This window comes from Leucopleurus acutus (genome assembly GCF_964270905.1).
Source record: "Leucopleurus acutus genome assembly, chromosome: 18".
Taxonomy (NCBI): Eukaryota; Metazoa; Chordata; class Mammalia; order Artiodactyla; family Delphinidae; genus Leucopleurus; species Leucopleurus acutus.
This window is the reverse complement of record NC_139160.1, coordinates 32,440,133-32,461,597: the sequence shown is the minus strand read 5'-3', so window position 1 is coordinate 32,461,597 and position 21,465 is coordinate 32,440,133. Positions and strand designations below refer to the sequence as shown.

Below are 21,465 nucleotides of genomic sequence, written 5' to 3'. Positions count from 1 at the left end.
GTCTGCAGCTCTAAGGAGAGAGGAGAGGGTTGCCACTCACTGATAGGGTTTTGATATGAGTCTGCAGGCAATTGATTTATTATGGTCTCTGTGCAGTCAAACCTCTCTGCTAATGATAATCTGTATTTGCAGCTGCTCCCCAGCGCTAGCATCACCGCCTCAGCTACACCTCAGGTCATCAGGCATTAGATTCTCATAAGGAGCACACAACCTAGATCCCTCACATGAGCAGTTTACAATAGGGTTTATGCTCCTATGAGAATCTAATTCTGCCGCTGACCTGACAGGAGGCGGAGCTCAGGCGGTAATGTGAGCAATGGGGAGCAGCTGTAAATACAGATGAAGCTTCTCACTCGCCCTCGGCTCACCTCCTGCTGTGCGGCCCGGTTCCTAACAGACCATGGACTGGTATCGGTCCGTGGCCCAGGGGTTGGGGACCCCAGATTTACAGAATAAGCTGTGAAGCGCAACCATTTTGCTTCCCAGTGACCTGCAGGACATGTACCATGTCTTCAGGCTGAGGTATTCATAAGTTAATACAAGCTGTTTCCCAGAGTTTCCTTACTCGAGAAACATTGCTTTATTTTAGCTTATTGAAGAGGAAAATTAACCATTCCATAACAGCATGTTAGAAATATCCAAAGGAGTTTAAAGAAGAAATTTTATAAATTTTATAATTTTATAATTTATAGAATTAGTGTCAAGAACATGAATGGCAAAAGAACGTGGCACTGGCATCGAGGAAAGAAATGTTGCCCCACTGGAGCTCTCCAGTAGATCTGTAACTTTTCAGATAAAAAATACATTAGTTTTTGTTGTTTTTTCATTGGGGAGAATTTGTAAGTGCTAACAGGTTCTATAGGAAACTTATTGGATATTTCCCCAGTAAAAAAAGAGACTGGGAACTCAGTGCTTTGAGATAGAGAGATCCTTCTGTGTATACCTGTCTTCAACAGCTGCCATCTGACTTTAACAGGTGGTGCCTTTCACTGAGATAAGGAACACCAGGACAAGATGAAGTTTGGGGGAAATGGTGATGAAGTATCTGTAGGACACCTGAGTTACCATGTCTAGTGAATGATTGGGTATGGTCTAGGGTGCCCAACTCATCCCAGTTTGCCTGAGCCTTTCCCAGTTTTAGCACTGTAAGCCCTGTATTCCAGGAAACCCCTTAGTCTTTGGCAAATGGGGATTGTTGGTCACTGTAGCCAGAGCTCAGGAGTAGAGCTTGTGCTCTGGTGATGGAAACTTGGAGTTCTCAACATGCAAAGCTGTGGGAGTTAAAATGCCAGTGGAGACTGTGAGGAATGGTGTACGTGTAGGCAGAGGAAGAGGAGCCAGGAAGAGAGTGTGAGAAGGAGTCGCCGTGGAGGTGGGAGGGGAACTAAGAAATTCTGGTATCATGAAGCCCAGGGAAGAGACCATTTCAAAGGAGAAAGGGTAGTCAATAATGTCAAATGCTGCCAAGAGATCATAGAATAAACAGACTGACAATTGTCCCATTGACATCAGCTCTAAGGAGAGAGGAGAGGGTTGATAAATGAGTATGGAAAGGGAGACTGAGAAGTAAGAAAGGTAGTAGCTAGAGGGGTTTGGTGTCGAAAGGGCAAAGCGTGTGTTTGAATTTGTTTAATTGTAGGTTGGGGAAAATGAGGAAGGAAAGGAAGTTGGGGAAGAATGATACTCAATAGAGCAAGGTCCTGAGGGCAGCTGGAAAGAGTGTGGAGGATGAGATATCAGCACAGGTGGAGGAAGTTGTCTTGGAAAGTGACATGCTCTGCTAATGTGATGAGTGGGAAGGAGAAAAAACTGGGCCCAGGTGCAGATACATTTGTAGATTTGATGGTAGGAAGTTAAGGGTTTTTTTTCATCAAGTAGTTTCTATTTTATATATGAAATAGAGCAAGTGCTCTGCTGAGGAAGGGTAGTCAGTTGAAAGCCTTGAAAGAAGCATTGAAACAGCCCCTCTCAGGGAGTGGGAGTGAGAGCCTCCAGGTAAAACATAGATGGTGTGTTAGATAGTACTAAGAATCCAGTTGAGGTTGGTAGCTGTGATTATGTACCAGCCCTGATCCTGCAGTATTATTTTTCACCACAGTTATTCAGCAGCTAGTGTGTAGTGCCAAGAAGATAGAATTTTCAGTTCATTTAAGTTTCACCAGTAGTCTGAGAAAGGACCGTAATGGAGGAGGAAAATAAGATATTGGCCAGTGAACCATGGTCAAAGTGATGAACCACGGATAGGCAAGGAAGTGAAGACAGTGGGGCCAGGGTGTAGGAGATTTCCGTGGATAGATGACAGGACGAGGGTTAGGGGGAGGGAGAGGGACAAAGAGAGAGAAAATAAGGACAGATGGCTTGTATGAATCCAAATTAATAGAAATAAAATAGTTGTGGATGGTAGTAAAGTTCAGATTATGGATGTGAGGGTGGGTGACGGAAAGTAGGGAGAAAGGATTCGTCCCTGGAGATGAGGGAGGTCAAGGAACTCATTTGCTGTTGGATTAGTAGTTCACATGGAGTTGAATTCATGCAGGATGATGGCAAGACTTGACTGGCAGAGGAAGACTGAGTCAGGTGACAAAGTCAGATGACAAAGAAGTATGAGAGGATGAGCAATGTCAGCTAGAAGGGGGCAGGGAGATCATCCCTCCAGTTTTCCAGTTGCAGTGAAAGGAGTGTTCATTGAAGACATCAAGATAGTAGAGAAGTTGCTTATGTTAATAAATACTGGAAGAAATAGGGATCAGAAAGAACTTATCTCTTAGATGGAGTAACTGAGAATGATAGTGATAGTGGTTTGACTGGCCTCAAGGTTTTAATCCAACTGTAGCTGGCCTTTCCCTATAAGGAAGGAGTCATCAGTGACCTGCATCTCACTTATCACCTGGTTCTGGAAAAAGGTGCCTGGCTCCCAGTGAATTTGGGGAGGCCTAATCTGTGCTTGTTGGTTGAGTTCCCAGCTATGAAAGCCACTGTCTCTTTGTGCCCTGAGGCATTTCCTAAAGCAACTCTAAGTACAGCTCAACAAAGCTGAGGGTCTGAGTACTTCTCAGTTATCACACAACGCAGATACGGAGTATCTAGAGGATCGTAGTATCAGTGTGTCACAATACAGAGGGTCAAGAAAAGTGAGTGTAATGGAAAGAATGTCAGTTTCAGAATCCAAAGATTTTGGTTCAAAACCTCCCCTTTGCTACCTACCTGTTGTAGGGCTTTTGGTGCATTACTTTACCTCTGCGGGCTTCAGGTTCCCTGGCTTTAAAATGGATCTGATAATAGCTACCTTGCAGGGCTGGAGATTATATCAGAAAATCTAGGTAAAATGCTCCACACAGATCCTAGTACATGGGCATTCAATGATGTTTCCTCATATATCTAACTCACATTTAGTTTATGTTCTTTTTGTTATGCATTTTTTCTTTTCTAAATAAAATTGTTCTCAAACTTACCTAATATCAGTTTTTATTTAGGGGCTTCTGTATTCATTTTGTCAGCTTTTTGTAGCTGAGGGAAAAACTTCCATTGTTCTATTGAGAGAGTTTAGCACATTTTTGCCTCAGTTTCTTTGCAGTCGTAAATGAGTTAATCAAAAGTTCAGTTGTCTCCCATTTTCTTTTCTTTTCTGTGTTATTTGCTTTCTCAAAGCATGTGTCAATTCCTTTTCCTCCTCACTTTCCACTCATTCAGACTTGCCTTATTATCTTTTCTGACTTCCTTTCTTTCAAAAATATGTTGCTGTTAACCTGATTAGGATTTTAAAATATCTTCAGTTTGTAATATTAATGTCATAATTCCTGCATCTGATTGGGGAAGGAATACTATATTTGTGCAGAAGAAATCTGTATTTCTCCTTTGAAATGAACTGAAAAAATAATGAATACTTAGTACTTTGAACCACAAATTCATATTCGAAATGAACCTAGAACCTGAATCTAGTAAAATTACTTTGGGCAGGATTGGCAGTAGTGAGGTGGCACTTGACTACATTCTTGGCACCCAAAATACTAATACACAAATTTCCACTGTTTACTGTGCTATCTATAGGGTCATGTGTTTTAAAGTACAAATAAAACCTATCTTCAGAAATTTAAGTGCAAATACAAGTACAGGTACCAAAGAATAACCCCTGAAATCATCACTGGGCAGCCATAGCTATACCTCTAACCTACTGCCTCTGTATTAAGCAATTTCATACCACTTGGCTTTCTTTTTTGGAACATTCGTCATACAGGTAGTGACGAATTATGTGTTGAAATTGCCCTAAGACTGCAAGTCCCATGAGAACAGGGCAGGGCCTGGTTTCAGTGCCTGCCACATATTCCTTGGTGCACATTTGTAAGATTGAATTGAACTACAGACTTTATAGTTTTATATTTCCAACTACTTCCTGGACAAAAGAGTTTGACTATTCTGCCAGCACCTCAGAATCAGTTCATCTAAAACCTAACTTGTCATGTTCCACATAAAACCTGATTTTTATGTTCTCATTTTGGGTTAATGATACCACTGTTTTCCCAGTCACCCAGGCTTGACACCTTCACACTGTGCCAGCTTTAATCATAGTGAAGTCCAATTTTGATTATTTCACACCTTTCAAAAACATTCTATGGCAGTTCTTCAGCCTTGAATCCAAGCTCCTTCAGCCTCCCTTCCTGACCTTATTTTCCCCTTCTTCCAGTATGCACCATATGCTGCTGTCACAGCATGACTGGTGGTTCCCTCTGGGCCCCATTCACTCTTCCAGGTACCGCTGGTTGAGAGTGGCCTCTCATGGCCTCAAGTCCGTTTGTCCCAGCTTCTCCTGAAAGAAAATTCCTGCAAAATCACCTCTATTCCCTAGCTTAGCCTCCCCTTGATTCTTGGTATTGAATAAGCATTTTTATTTTCTCTATCTGAAATCATATCATTCTTTGTTCAAAAACTTCATGAGGAACAAAGCCATTGAAAAGTCTTTTCAGATTTTTCTAATATATGAAAATATTAAAACAAGTTTAAAATACATCTAATATGTTTTCAACAGGAAGTAAGCAATTGCCGAGCTTAAGCACTGTCAGACTAATTTCTCAGGATAAAATGAAGCTCTTGTGGGTGACAAGTTAAACTTCTGCTTAGAATGGTGGTGTTCTACCGTGTAATTAACCTTTTCCTCTCTGGGTTACTCTGTGATTATAGGGTCATGGGTGTTCACTGTGAGTGATAGTCACATCTTGTTAAATGTCATTATCATTTCACGTCTACATATGTATGTAAATAGATACATTATTTTTCCCCAGACACTCTGTACTTTTGCATCTGAAGACCTCTGTTCAGCACACTCAGCCCTGTACAACACACAACCTTGGCAATGTTCTTTTTGCCAGGGAGACAATACTGGTTTTAAATTTTGTTTTCTTTAGTAATTGTTAGAAAAGGTCACTGTGAACAAGCTAATCAGAGTTGGTCACTTGGATACTTACATGCGAGATATTTTAACAAACACTTAACACAGAAAGAATGATTAGTTAGTGCCTTTCTTCAACATCATGTGGTGGAGTAATTGCTAAGCAGGAAGTCAGGAAATTTATCCTCTGCTTTGTAGCTAATAGCCGTGAGTGATCATAGAAAGGTCTGTACTCAATGTCCTCATTGATAAGTGATTGGCTTTTTTCACTTACTATGTTTTGGATATGGTCCATATCAACAATTTAAATATGCTTCATTATTTTTTCCTCATCTCGGCATATTTTAGTATATGAATGTCATAGTTTATTAAGTCTGTCTCTTGCAGATGGGCATTTAGGTCATTTTCAATCACTTGTTATTATAAACATTGTAATAAACATCCTTGTACATATGCCCTTGCACTCATGAGTTACAAGTAAGATAATTTTCTTAGAAAAAAATCATTTCATCAAATGGTATGTGCAGTTTTATTTCTGATACAGATTGCCAAATTGCATTCCCAAGAGGTTGCATTAGTTTTATATTTCCACCAATAATGTGTGGAATGATCTGTTTTCCAACCTTTACCAATTATCCTCAGTTGTTATTATTGCCATGCTAATAGGTAAAAATGATCTCTCATTGATGTACGTGGAAAATCTTTAATTATGAATGACGTTGTGGATTATATCCTCTATATAAAAGCCCTATTTGTTTGTCTTTATGATGGATTCCCTGAACATATTATTTGCCTGATTTTTTGTTATTTTTTTATTGATTGTTGATTTTTTTTTTTTTTTCCTGAGTCATAATGTTCTTTATTTCAAGAAAATCAGTTTTAGGGAATACCTGTTTTCAATTTTTTTTTCCCCTGGTTTCTCCTTTCATTGTTTATGTGTAGACTTTGTTCTTATTGTTCTTGTGATTTATAGACATTTATTATAGTACAAACTATATGACATTTGGGTATTCAGATTTTTCCCAGGAAAATCGTCTCCTTTCAGAACCAATGAAAAATATACTTTTCTATACTGTCTGCTATATTTTGCAATTTAATTTTTTCATGTTGAAATAGTTGATCCACTGGGATTTATTTTGGTATAAATAGCAGGGTGGGATCCAAATAAACTACCATCATAGTAGTTATTGAATCTTTTCTTATCCTCTACTGATTTGAAACGCCACATTTATCATGAGTCATGAATTGAGTTTTCTTAGTCAATGTGAAATTCAACCATGAATTTCGTTTCAATACTCAATATGAATTGCCAAGAGCAATATATACTATACATTATTTTCCAAGCATATCTGACAACAGAACCGCCCTACTTCCCCCACAGTACACACGCATGGACACACACACAGAGCTTCTCATGGGTCTAGCGTTCTGTGGTACACATTTTGGGAAATTCTGTCTGTCTGATTGAAGTTGTGTTTTGGTGTATTTTTTTAATGTTGGATGTCTATTTAATGCAGCACAACTAAGTTTTTGCTATAATATTTCGTAATGACAAACTCATTCATTGACTATATGGTTTCTTTAAATTTTGTGCCTAAGTGTGCTTACATTCCGAAAGTGGTTATGCCCTTTTTATTTGAGAGGAGAATTAAGTGAGCAGACAAGTAACTTATTTTTCTGGAATTTGGTCAACTGTTTATATTAGTTTTTAAAATGAAAGAACTTTCATAAAAAATTCCAGAAGAAGGTAAATTAGATATCTTCATGAGTTAAGCTGAATGACTATGATGCCAAAATCACTTTCTTACAACAGAATCTAGATCATAAGAAATCTGGAGATTAAAAGTTAATAACAATACACTTTGATTTATATATAACAGTATATTTATTTTACCCCTTTTTCTTGGTGGTTTGTATAATTAGAATAGAACCATGCTTTATATATGACATCCAGTAATGGATTTTTTTTTCTTTTTGAGACTGGAGAGTTCATATAAGAAAAATTCTTTATTTTACAAATATCTCTATAACTCTACTTACTGTAAGACATGAAATCATTTAGATTCCAGTCTGAATACAATGTAATAGTATAATAATTATGGTTTACACATTCAAATGTATCTGCAAAATAGTTTTCACTGAAGCTTTGAAAAATATAGCCTTATATTTTATCCAGAGCAACTAAAAGAATGGCCCCGTGGTCTGTGCTCAGAGTTATGATGACTGTCACATGTCCAAGCATATTCAAGGTAGCGAGAAGGGGTAGCAACGTGCGATGGCAGCCACAGCTGTCACAGCTCCGGTAGATATTCAAGATAGGAGGAAGGGGGAGAGTGGCTATCAGCATCTGCCTCTTCTGTTTCTAGCAGCACCATACAGGTGATCACTTACACTTTATCAGTCAGAAATGCATCGTAGGGCCACCCTCAGCTTCACTACAAGGAAGCTTTGGAAAATGAGGTTTTAACTTTTCCAGCTTCTGTAGTGGAAGCAGACAAAGAGAGGGTAGGGAATGGATGTGTTGCACTGGCCATTCAGCAATGTGTGCCATATTAGTGAAAAAGAAGAGTCATCATAATATTAAAAATAATCGTAATATTTATTGAAGCCTTACTGTGTGTGAGGCATTATCCTAAGCTCTTTACATGTATTAGCTCACTTAATCCTCACAACAGCCTTTTGAGGAGCGTACTATTATTATCCCCATCTTATAGAGGAGGAAATAGGGAGGCACAAGATGGTCTTTAAGGGGCACACAGCTGGCAAGAGCCAAGATTTAAGCCCAACACTTTGGCTCCTTGACTTTGCTCTTAAGTTTCTTTTGGAAAAAAGGAAAACAACCTTACTTCGTTGTAAAAGATGCTACATTTTTCCTTCTAACTTGTAACAGGAAATATATTTAATTCAAGATATGCAAATAATGAAGAATAGTGAATAAAACCAGAAATATTAAAGTATTGGGTTTCTAAATATAAAATTCCACTTCTCATGGTTGAGTCAGTCATTATAATATACAAGAGAACTCTTCTAATTATCATTTTATCAGTTAAATCCCAATGAAAATTGGCTAATTCCCTTGACTCAAATAAATTTTCAGTTTCACATCTAGATTAAGACATGTTCGAAGATGTTGTTTTGTGTTATTCCTGTCTTTTTGCTGTCTGGGTTAAGTAGTATTTTGAGCTTTGTTCTAGAAGGTTAAAGACTGAACTAGGTTAGCAAGTAAATCAAATACAGCTTTGTCCCCAGAAGGTCTGTAACTAGCAGCATGAACAGTAAATTCATGTAGTTTTGTTGGGGCAACTGTCTTGTGTTTCTTTTAGAAAGAGGTGGGTTAAATTCTGAGTCTCTGAATTTTGAGTATCAGCTGCACACTTTCAACAATTCTTTGGAGAAACTGAGCTTTCCTTCCCTATCCTCTTGCCAAATTCCAGGTGGTTATTATATGTCTTACTACTACTAAAGTCATATCAAATGTAATGAGACTTAAAGAAAGTGTGCCAGAGACTGTGGGAGTGAAAAGGGGAGCTCTGGAAGCACGTGCAAAGTGAACACAATGGAAAATGGTCACAGGTTGAGAACAGTTGGTTCCTCCTAAAATCCCCTTTGCATATTAGCTTGCCATGTGGCTTCCCCTCAGCTCTTTCCTTATGTCTACACACACCCTTCCTAACAGAACTGATGCTCTGCCATAACATCAGTAATGACCACAGCAAAGATTAACTGTTATTAAGTTCTTATGATGTGCCAGGCACTCTGCTGAGTGTTACACGTGATTTATCTCCTTTAATCCTCCCAATAATATTGTGAAGTAGGCGCTATTATTAATCACACATCAAAGTTGAGGAAAAAATAATGGAGGTTAGTAAGGTTAAGTAATTTTCCCAAAGCCACACTGATTTCTAATTGGAAAGCCAGAATTTAAATACAGGTTGTCTAAATTCAAAACTTGTGTTCATTACCATTTCACTATGTTTATGTTCTTTTCTATAGCTTCCAGTACGACCAGTATGCTTCTAAGTTCAACTTGTTAGTATAATTAATTCCTCTCCCCCAAGTTTTAAACCTGTGAAACCATCATCCTTCTAGACACCTTTAATCACCTGCAGTTGGATATCTCATGAAGATCTCAACATATCCAAACTGAATTCTTCTCTTGTCTCAGCCCCATTCTACCATGAAACAAAAATAATTCAGTACTTGGTGAATAATACCAACATATATCCAACTGGCCGAACCGGATACTTGGAAATTAGCCTCGACTTCATTTTTTAGTACTCACATCCACGCAGACCAAGATTTTTCTGTTTTTCCTCCTTTCTCTTTTCCTTTTTCACCACTCCTCTTCTTTACCTGATTCCCACAATCGCATTTTGCCTGGACTTAAACCAGGAAACCTGCCTTCTCCTTATTTTCCTTGCCCTTTGTCTTGTCTCTTCTCAGAGTGATCTTTGTAAAGTAGAAATTTGACCATGTTAATTCTTCATTTAAAATAAGTTAATGGCTCCCTTCCAAACTTCACAGTCTGGAATGTTCTTCAGCGCTTGGTGATTTGGCCACTACCTGTCTCCTCAGCATCACCTCTCAGTAACCCCTACTGTAACCTGCCCTCCATTCCCATGGACATGAGAGTTCTCCCAAGTGTTTCATGTCCCCTGTACAGCTGTTCTGTGAACTCTGCAGGGCCTTCCCTCTTCAGGAAGCTCTGGCAAATGTAAAGACTCCTTTAAGTCTTAGGTCTTCAGGAGGCCTTCTGTGACGGCTTTCCCTTCTCCCTCTGCCCTATGCCAGGTGTCCTTCCTGGGTGGAGATCTCCATCACAATGCTCATCATTGTATATTGGACCATTTGTTACCTGTCTTCTTCCCCTTGTCATAGGAAAGCACGTTAAGGTCAAGAAGCAATCTCTTTCTCTCCTCCTCCTCCTTCTTGGTTGCCTCTTCCTGTCAGGAATTTTTTTAGTTTCTTTGTGTGTATCAGTGTGATTTCTGCACATTCCTAAATGAAATACAGTAGGCTTATAGCAAAATAAAATACACTCTCCTTCACCGTCTCAACTTCCTCCCCTTTCCCAGAGGCAACCACTTTTAATTCTTAGTGGGTTTTTTTTTTTCTGATATTTACCTCTTCCTTATTTCTAGATAATGTACTTAGATTATTATTTGTCAGTTTTTCCTTTCAGTCACTGAGTTCCTAAGTGGTAGAAGGTTTAGTTCCCTTATACCCTCTCCCCGCTTATACTTTCCTCGTATACCCCTTCTCCTTTACCTCTGCTGTCTTCACATTATAATTTTATCATACCTGATGGTCAGACGAATAGCCAGTGTTTATAATAGTGCAATGGTGTAAATATTCATCACCCCTCCAGTTAACATGCCATGATTACTTCCTATTGGACAACAATATTATTTCTAGGTTTATACTAATATTTTTTTTAAAAATGTGCTGGGTATTTGTGTATATATACCTGTCACTGTTTTATCCAAACTCTCTGACAGGTCTGTGAAATAAGGAACAATCCTTTTTCCAAATGGTCAACCCAGCAGATTTGCTTTTAGTTTCTCAGCCACTGTTCTCTCCTATGGCCCAGTTGTCTCCCATGTGATCTCCTTAGCAGATCCCCCTCTGCCTGTCTTCACATCCTCTTGATTCTCCTTTAAAAATATCTCATCCCTACCTCTCCCTTCTCCATTTCCCTTGATGCTGTACGACTTCTTAAAATACGATTTACAAATTAAACAAGGTGATATGTTATTCACACAAAGCACAGCTTTGACTATTGCAGTTAGTCCATTTATTTAAAAGAGTTTTAACAGCAGGAGAGAGACTATAATAAATATTTTGAATATCAATTGACTTGTAGTTAAAGAAGTTGAATTCTAGTCTACAATAAAAATGGCTAGTTTTTATTTCTTTGGTTTGTATTAGAATAATATAAATATGAGTCCTTTAAATACTTTATTGTACCTCACTTTTGTTTTTATTTATAACTTTTGCCTTTGAACCTGCTATCTCTTCTTCCAGGTATGCTGTTCCCTCCCCAGTCCCTGCCATGGTCAACTTCTGCTTGTTCACCAGGTCATAATTCACTAGGAAAACTTACATCTCCGATAGAACCCTCCCATACCTAGCACACTGTTCTGCTTCTGGAGAGCTGAAAACATTTCTTGTTAATTCTTGGGATCTAGATATCCTTCATGCCTAGTAATGTTCTGGCGCATCATAGCCCTCAATAAACATGTGTCAAATGAATATTCTAAATGCATTTTCAGCATTTGGAAAAACATCTTCATTTTATGTCTCCATCTTACACATTGGATTGTTTTAAGAGTCTACCTGTATTTCTGATCAGAGCTTCCCTTAGAAATGATGTTATTAATCACATATGCTATTAAAGAGTTATTTAATTTATAATGGATCTAAAACAATGCTGAAAACCTAATCAGATATTACATAAACTTCCTATAGTGCACTATGGAGTTCATTTATGAATTTATTTCCCTACATTTTTTATCTCTTAGCAATTTACCACTGCTTTCATTTGTATGATCTCATTTGATCCTCTCATCAACCCTAGATAGGTATTATCTCTATTGCACATGTCAGGAACATGTAGGAACATGTAGCCAGTTGACAGCTCAGACTAGAATGCAGATCTTCTTTCTCTGATACACTATTCTTTCCATTGCGGGAGTGGGGAATGAAGGCCAAGCAAAGCCATTAGCTCTGGGGGACAAGACCAAGGATCGAAGTTCCAGGTAGAGACTGATGGATGGGAGAGAAAATGTTTGTGGAGAATCACAGGCAGTTGCCTTTAGCTGAAGAACAGATTGTGATGTTGGAAACCAGAGATAAGATTTACAAAGCAGTTGGAGTCAGTGTCAGGGCCAAGAGAAAGGGTTGGGACTTTATATTGTGGGAAGTGAGTGATATTGAAAATTTGTGACCAGGGGATCATAATTCCGCTTTAGTGCTCTATGGGATGAATTAGAATTAGGGAGAAACGAGAAGCAACATCATTTTAGGCAACTCATGCGATATTTCAGGTGAAAAATAATTCAGTTCTGGACCACCAACATTAAGTTTAGTCAGAAAAGGAAACAATGGATCACTTCTTGGGATACTGGCATGTACATGAGCAAGGTTTGGCAACTGAATGGTTGTGTGAACCCAGGGAAAGGAGGGAACAAAGCTGTGCTGTTTACAGTGGTGGTGGGAATGTGCTCCCGCTGTTTCCCTCCCCATCGTGACCTTTATTCTTCTACGTGGTGACTCCTTCCAGCTGACCACGCTAGTGCTTCATTTGTTAATATAGTCAACATACGTTAATGAACACTTTCTTTGCTAGGTGTTAAAGATAAATGGAAACCACAATCCCTGCCCTCGACAAACTCTCTGTGGTAGAAACCATCAAGTAAACAATATTGTAAAGGATTTATTGCTATATGTACCACAAGTCATTAGGACACAGAGGGGCAACCAGTTCAGCACACACAGCTCAGGAAAGGATTCTCAGTTATCTATCTTGAAGGAGAAGGAGTTAGATGGGTGAAGAAAGTGGGAAGGATGTTCTGTGTAAACAAAACAGCGTGATCAAAGGTGTGAAATTGGGAACGTGGAACTGTGATGTCAGTTGTTTAGTGAGCCTGAACATGTCAGCATCTATCTCCTAAGAACAGTGACATTATCCTCCCTGATCATAATATAATTATCAAACTCAGGTAACCAACATTGGTACAATATAATTACTTAATACCCAGCAAATTTAAAATTTGTCTAATTATCCCAATAATGTCATCTGTGACTTTTTTACAATCCGAGAGCTAATGGAAGATTGTGTGTTGCATTTAGTTGCCATGTCTATTTAATCTCCTCTAAGCTAGAATGCTGCTTCCCTAAGCTTTTCTCCTCTCTTTCTCTTGCTTGGTCTTTCATGATATTGATGATTTTTAAGAAACCAGAACAGTTGTTTCACAGAATGTCGCTCACTTTGGATTTGTAAGATGGTTTCCTTACATTTAGATGCAGGTTAAATTTTTTTGTTGTTTGTTGTTTCTGTTAAAGATGGATTTAAGCTTTTGTTTATTTATTTATTTATTGTGGCCATGCCGCACGGCTTGTGGGATCTTAGTTCCCCAGCCAGGGATCAAACCTGTGCCCCCAGCAATGGAAGTGCATAGTCCTAACCATTGGACCTCCAGGGAATTCCCAGGTTAAATATTTTTACACAGTTTATATTGTGTCCATCTCACTGCATCACTTCAGGAGACAATTATTGTCAGTGTGCCCCATTACTGGTGATGTCAAATTTGATTAGTTGGGTAAGGTGATATCTTTGAGATTTCTCCATACCATGTTCCTCCATAACCTTACATACAATGGGTTTTGTAACCATTGATGATTTCTGCCTCATTAATTCTTACTGTGTGAGTTGTGATATGGTGAATTTTCTGTTTCCCTTATCTATCTCTTATATTAATGGAACTCGGTCCTCTTTATATCTTTGACATCTATTGGTTCACATTCTTACTTAAAGCAGAGCTTTTTCTTCCCCGATATTTAATAAATTTTTAAATTTTCAGCATCAGTATGGATGCATGATTCTTTTTTCCAGTGTGTAATAATCCATTCCCATCATTACCCATTCAGTGCTCAAATTGTCCTAAATTTGGCCAAGGCTATCCTTCAGTCTGGCTCCTCTGCCCTTTTGATATATCCCTATCTGTCTTTGAGCACTTTCTTATTTTCTGGCACAGTAATATTTTCTCAACTCATTTCATACTTTCTTGATCTCAGTCCTAGAATCAGCCATTTTTCTAAGTATTCCGGTTCCTATTAGTGAGTAATAATATTTAGAAACCAAGATCTGAGGGCCAGCTGTGCTCATTGCTACTGTAGTGTCATTACTTCTAGGCTCTTTTGGGCCACGAAGCTAGAAAAAGCATTTTTCTTAAAGCTTGATCTTCTATGATACCTTTAGATCCAATCCAGCACTTCATGGTTCTTCCTCTCCTTCTCCCACTCCATATTTGTATCTCGCATCCCACAGCAAGCATCCCTGTTGCCAACAGCATCAGCGTGTTTACCCATCTGCTCAGGCTTATAATACACATGTAATACTTTCACAGTCACGTCATCAGTACCACTAACAACAGCAAACTTACTAAAGAATCTTTAGTGTTTCCTTTTACTAATGAAATATATTCACAACCTTAAATATTTAGCTTTACCTGGAGTTCTTTTTAGAAAAAATATAGTTGAGTTTGAGTGTAAATTTTCAGATAGTTACTAATTAAAGTGTCTGAAGTATTTGACGTATTTTAATTAAAATAGCCATCAAGCCACTTTAGAATTAAATTTACGTGTAAGTTAACAAGCTCCAAATACTCTGTTTCTCACCCACCTGTTTTTGGATTATACCTACGAGGTTTAGTACTTCTCTAAAAATGAAACAGAACCAGATTGAAAAGGGCTGACACATGTTTATATTCACATATCTGTTTATAAACTGTAAATGAATGTGTTATTTGTACTCTACTGCATTCATTTGTCATCTGTTCCCTATAAAGGGATTGCGTTTCAAAAGAAGAAATAAAAAATCCAGAGGAAAATAGTTTTCTAGTACTTTACACATGACAGTATACCAGACATACAATTTCATGGAGAATGCCTGAAAATAACTTCTCTCTAAGGGACAAAAAAAAATTTTGGCATTTTCATGAATTTAGGTTGATCCAATAGTTTCTTTGAAGCTTTTTTTTTTTAACCACTTCCTTTAAATAACATCATTGACAACTGTAAATAGCTATAGATTATTACAAGATAACCAGATAGAGAGAAATGGCTCTATAACCACATCTTCATCAATTATATACAGAATATCAGTTTAAACTAATCATAATGTGATATAATCATTTAGATTTTTGAGAGCCTCTTTTGGTTTATTTTTCATTGTAGAAGACAAACTTTTCATACATTCTGTAAAAGTTTGCAGTGATTGTTCTGTGTCACCTAAAGTCTGGGGACAATTATCCTGATATGAAGAATCAATTGTTGGGAGCACGTTCACAGAAATTAGCCTGGAAATATAATTTTGTATAAGTTTAGACAGCAGAATCTCAATAACGACAACAGAAATACTCTCCCACACCTGGTCGATTTTAGAAAAGGAGCCGATGCCTTGAAAATAACCCATTTCTACAAGGGAAATGTGATTTATGATAACCTGAGACACAGATATGACTAGAACCACCTTCCATTTAAAGTTATTTTGCCACCAGACTATAAAAACAGTGCTCTGAAGTGAATCAATCGAACTCGGTTCTCTTTAGTGGACAGTAACACGGACACTAATGAGACAGATTTCATTAAAAGATATTTGATTTATGAGAGAGTTAAGTCATATCATATTTTGAAATTGCTGGCTTAGTCCTGGCATCTGATCTTTTTTCCCCCTACCATACCATCACCAGTTTCTGCGCATGCTTTGACATTGCTATGGTAACCCCGAGGGCTGATGGAATTCCCTGCATCTCTTTTCACAGAGGGTGATGAGACAGGAGTGATGGATAGTCTGCTGGAGGCCTTGCAGTCGGGGGCTGCCTTCCGCGACCGAAGGAAAAGGACACCGAAGCCGAAAGGTGAACGTTACACTTGTTTCCTGTTCCTTTCTAGGGGACTATCACAAAGAACAACCCCCCCCCCAGCACCCCGCGCGCGCCAACATCCCCCCCGCCCCCACTTTTTGTAATTCTTTTAAAGTCATGTGTCAAGAATGCAGAGCTGTGGGCAAAAACTCTTCAGAAGTTTTATAAGTTTGTTTAATCCTTCCCTTGCAAGTGTCAGAGAGAGAAGCGTTCCAGTTGGCCAGTGTCAGTAGCACATTAACAAATCAATGCACTGAACCTGGAAAAGCCTGATTAGTGTGACAGGTCTCATCTAAAGAACCATATGTACCTTATCCCAGTGGAGTTCACAGTAGCATAATTAAATGAGAAGTAAAAGTCATAACATTATTGCTTCAAGTATTTCAGGGTATTGAAGCATTGCTTTGCTTCCAGAAATACTTAACCTTGGAAATACGTCGAATACTGTTATACTTCCTGAGATGAACAGACCTCTATATTAAGATTCTTTTATATATATTTTTTAACAGATATTCGGCGAAGTCTCAGTCCAGCGTCTCAGCCTGTTCTGAAAGTTTGTAACCATGGTAATAAACTGTATTCATAAATTGCACATTCTCCTTATCTACTTTTATCCTCTTGATCTGTGATTTTAGTAGGTTGCTGTGAAGTTCTCGAGTTTCAGTATGACTAAAATAGTAAAAATGTGTGGATGTACATATTTGCGATGCGATTGTGCACTCATATTTTCCATCCTTCCATTATTGCCTTGAGGTAGTGTCGAGGATTCTTCTTTCAGGTCTCAAGTGCATGTTTTACTTTTAATATTATTATTTGAAGTTAGCTCACACATTCTGATCAGTGTTGTCCAGTGTATCCTTTCAAAAGCATTGTGCTTTCTTAGAACTATTTTAAGTAGTGGATTTGCTTTACATTAAGATACAATTTGAAATATTGAATTGTTACCTGTTTTACTGTACCGTATTTGCCAGTACAGTGTGAAACACTGTGACCAGCATTTTGGCAAAATCTTTAATACAGGTGAGCTTCATGTGATATTATTGTGGCGGGATGTGCTAGAATCACTAAAAAGAAGGTGAGTTAACTTAGTCTCCGATATTTATCTGAGACTGACTCCTTTCAGACATCTCTAACTGGCTCCTGAACACGCAACCTCATGGAGCCCTCTTCCTGTCTTCAAGATGCCATTTTGTGTTGATTGGGTTTTGTTTACTTTGGTTCCCTTTCCCTCACTGTTATGTATTACAGGGTTCTGCTTACCTTTCATGGTCAAAGTCAAATTCATCCATCGTGATTGCCGTTTATTCAGTGAGATTGTTACCAAAGTTTACCAGATTTAGAAATGAAAAGATACTTGACAGATTTTTTTCGAGAGTTGTTTTGGGTACAGATGAATTACGTTCTAGAAGTATTAATATCTGACTGAGTAGAGAAACTTAAGTAGAATTTCTAGGATAACATAAAAAAGAGTATGCGGTAAATAAGAAAAAGACATGGATGTAATGATCTTTTAATAGCTGTGTAGATCCTGACTGCTCAAGGTAAAGTATACATAATACATGCTTAATAAATGAGAGAAAAGGTAAAAATCTACACCAAAATTTTAAATAGATCTTTTGACTTTTTTCAATAGTATGTTTTTATTGTTTTGCCTTTTCCTAGTCTAACAATAGGAAGAAAAAATTGTAATAAGTCAGAAAAATTCATTGTGGATAATTAATCCCTAGCTTTGGGTTATTATTTAGAGTCATTGTGATATACTAAATAATGGCAAAAACTGTAGAGGACAGAGAAACTCAGAGAGGCTGAAAACTTTCTTAGAGTACAGAGCTTTTTAGTGACACAACCGTAATATAGTTTTGATTTCCATCATGTTTCTTGTTTGATTGAATATAGGTACTTAGATTTTTTAATTATTATTATCAATACAATATATGAAATAAACAACTCAGCCCCCATTGTAAGTCATTAAAGAAAAGACCCACAGCCATGATATGATATGATTATAATGGCATACATATACCCATGCTGTGTTTAATTTAAAATAAATATTTTGGCCATTTTGTAGGGGGAAATTATTTAAGATAAGTTTGTGTACTGGCCTTGAGAAACACAGTCCTTCTGTGACTGTAATGTTAGTAAAGTGTCCAGGCTACAAAGGTTCATCTATAATTGTAAATTGTGATACTTCTGGTCCAGATGAAAAAAGCAGGTGAGCATTACATTTCTATCTCTACCAAGGCCAACTTACTATCGTAAGTTCTAAGGCTTTTGTGATAATTAAGCAAGTAGATTATACAGCAAACCAAAGGAGATATACCATAAAGATCAAATTCTCTGTTCTAATAAAAATGTAGTGGATTAAAATATTTTAAAAACTTATTTTCATTGATATTTCTTTTGTTTTCCCTTTATACTTCTAACCAAGTGAAAAAAATTCAAACCACCAGACTAATCTTTAAGGATTGTATGTATAAAGATAGATTTATCCGACTAGACATTGAAAAATGCAGAATTTGGTTAAGGACATTGCAACAAGCATCATGCATATTTTTTAGAAAAAGGTGACATTTCAGAGTTCATTTTGAAATCTTTTTCTAAAAATTAGTGTGTTTTCACTGAAAGTACTAACCCTACAACTGAACTATGCAACTGAAATGTAACATGGAAACCCCATTTATTTTTTAATTTGCTTTCATGTACTTAAACAAAACTAACACCTGATATTTATATTTTCTAAAAATATATAGTAGTTGATATTATCTCATTAGTTTTAAAAGATATATGAGATTTTCTACAATTATTTTAAATTTGTTTGCATCCTAAATAAAATAATAATATTAATAGTAATAATAAAGTTAATATTTACTGTTACTTTGCTTGAGTTATTTAAGTTAAAAGCCAAGCAATATGTTGAAATGCTTTATACATATGCCATTTAATCTTCTTAATAATCCTATTAGATAGTCAATGTTTTTATCTCTATTTTATAGTCAAAAATAACCAAGGATTGAACAGGTCTGATAGTTTGTATCCAGTCCTATGACCAAATTTCAAACCCAGGTCCATCTGACTTTTGAGTCCAAGCTCTTAATCTCTCTCCCACATCGTGCTCTGAATACAACTGCTTGAATCCCTATCTTTTCCTCTTCCCATCATCTGGGTGAACCACGTGTGTACATTTTTTTCTCTTGTGACATAAGTTCGAGCTATTGAGATACACCCTCACACCCTCTCAGAGGTTTTCTAGCCTCTGGTCTATCTTCTCCCTTGTTCTCAGATTGAACCACTAGATAGCATTCTTTTCTTTATCTGAGGCTTGGATTACAAGGATAAACCACCTTCTTGAATGAGGACCACTATTTATTTCTTTTAATAAACTCTCTATTAAAAGATCTAAATTAATCTAATAAGTTTATACTCTGTTAGAAAGATCATGGAAATTTTATAGACTTAGACTATATATGTGTGTGTGTGCGTGTGTGTGTAGAGAGAGAGACAGAGATCATCTTTTATTGCAGAATGATAAAATCCTGATAAAGTATCCTGTGAGACCTTGGGGCTAAAATATCACGGAATATATTTTGGCAAAAGATGACCTCAAAAGTACAATATTCTAACTCCAGAAATTGTACACACTGAATAATTCAGCCCTTGTGTTGTGCTCCAAATCTCTACCCAAAATACTTTGGTTAAAACCTTTCCCTGTTTTAGCTTTTGCTTTGTCTGTTAAGACCTAGGAAGAAATTAAGTATTTGGTATTTTTCCTTGCTAAACCTTCACTCATTCATTTATTTAGCAAAATGTATTAAGCACTTGCTGGGCACTTAATATGTAGTGATTCCCTCTAAGAATCCACTATCTAGTTGGGAGACAGATGAGCAACAATTCTCATATATCTAATTAATGCCAAGATAGCGGTAATGCACAGAGCTTTTGGAACACCAAGAAGTCTGAAAGACCAATCCAGACTTTATGAGGACAATTCAAACTTGGCTTCTAGAAGGACCTGAAATCAAAGCTAAGTTTTGAAGGATAAGTAGAAATGAGGCAAAACCCTGAGGGCAAGCGTGAGCGAAGAAGCAGAAGCAGCATGCACACACTTTCCCAGGAGGTCTTTTCTGAACCTTAGTCTGAACCCTGTAAAACTGTATGCTCTTATAAGCACCTATATGCTCTTACTAGCACCCTGGTTTTTCCTATTATGCAACACACATTTGCCTTAAAATGTTCTTATTCAGTGTCTGCCACACTACTCCTGAGTCCCATCAGGGTGCAGACAAGACAATAAAGGAGGGTTTCTGGCTTGTTTACTGCCGTAACCCCAGTTCTTCCATGGGTTGGTGCCCGACACATGGATATTTAGTAAGAATGTGTTGAATGAACAGACATGCTTATGTTTAGGCTTGCATAGAACAATTAGTGTACATTGAGCAAAATCGGGTCTGCGGTTGTCACCCAAATAAGTAGGACTTAGTATGCCAATTGCTAAAGCTCTATCCGTAGCTAGGAGTTATCCTTCTCATCTTCTCCCTAATATGTTATCTGTCATCAAAAGGAGATATTTGATCGTCACAGGTTTGAAGGTTGTTGCATTAGATGTGAAGGGTTAGGCTCAATCTTGATTGGATTATTTACTCCTTAGCAGTGGAGAGTTACTTATTAATTAGATTTCTTTCCCTTGCTTAATCAAGCAAAGTTTAACAACAGTAAATAAATGAAAGCATCTGCTAATGAGTACAGGGCATTATCTCATTTCTTTACTTAATACAGTGCATTTGAAATCTAAAGATTTTCTATAGTTTGTAGAAAATAGTAAGTCAAGATAATCAAAATATTTATTAACGCATTTTAATAAAATCATACCATATTTGGGTGTTGGTGAATCAGTGTTAGTGAATCACCTGGCCTGGTTAAAAATAAAGGACCAGGAGAAGGCGGAAGATGGCGGAAGAGTAAGACGCAGAGATCACCTTCCTCCCCACAGATACACCAGAAATACATCTACACGTGGAACAACTCCTACAGAACACCTACTGAAGGCTGGCAGAAGACCTCAGACCTCCCAAAAGGCAAGAAACTCCCCACGTACATGGGTAGGGCAAAAGAAAAAACAGAGACAAAAGAATAGGGACGGCACCTGCACCAGTGGGAGGGAGCTGTGAAGGAGGAAAAGTTTCCACACACTAGGAAGCCCCTTCGCGGGCGGAGACTGCGGGAGGCGGAGGGGGGAGCTTCGAAGCTGCGGAGGACTGCACAGCAACGGGTGCGGAGGGCAAAGCGGGGAGATTCCCGCACAGAGGATCGGTGCCGACCGGCACTCACCAGCCCGAGAGGCTTGTCTGCTCACCCGCCGGGGCGGGCGGGGCTGCGAGCTGAGGCCGGAGCGCAGGGAGAGGACTGGGGTTGGCGGCTTGAACATAGCCTGAAGGGGTT

At 37.9% G+C, this 21,465-nt stretch overlaps 1 protein-coding gene across 4 annotated transcripts in view; it reads left to right on the top strand.

Annotated features, from left to right (window-relative positions):
• Positions 1-21,465, top strand: part of DIAPH3 (diaphanous related formin 3) — a gene marked incomplete at both ends in the record, with an annotated part of 563,043 nt that overhangs the window by 407,376 nt on the left and 134,202 nt on the right. For all 4 annotated transcript variants that reach the window (XM_082859704.1, XM_082859703.1, XM_082859702.1 and 1 more), the window contains 2 exons: positions 15,928-16,023; positions 16,539-16,595. In XM_082859704.1, the coding sequence (XP_082715830.1) occupies positions 15,928-16,023; positions 16,539-16,595 (153 nt within the window). The remainder of the gene's footprint in view (positions 1-15,927; positions 16,024-16,538; positions 16,596-21,465) is intronic.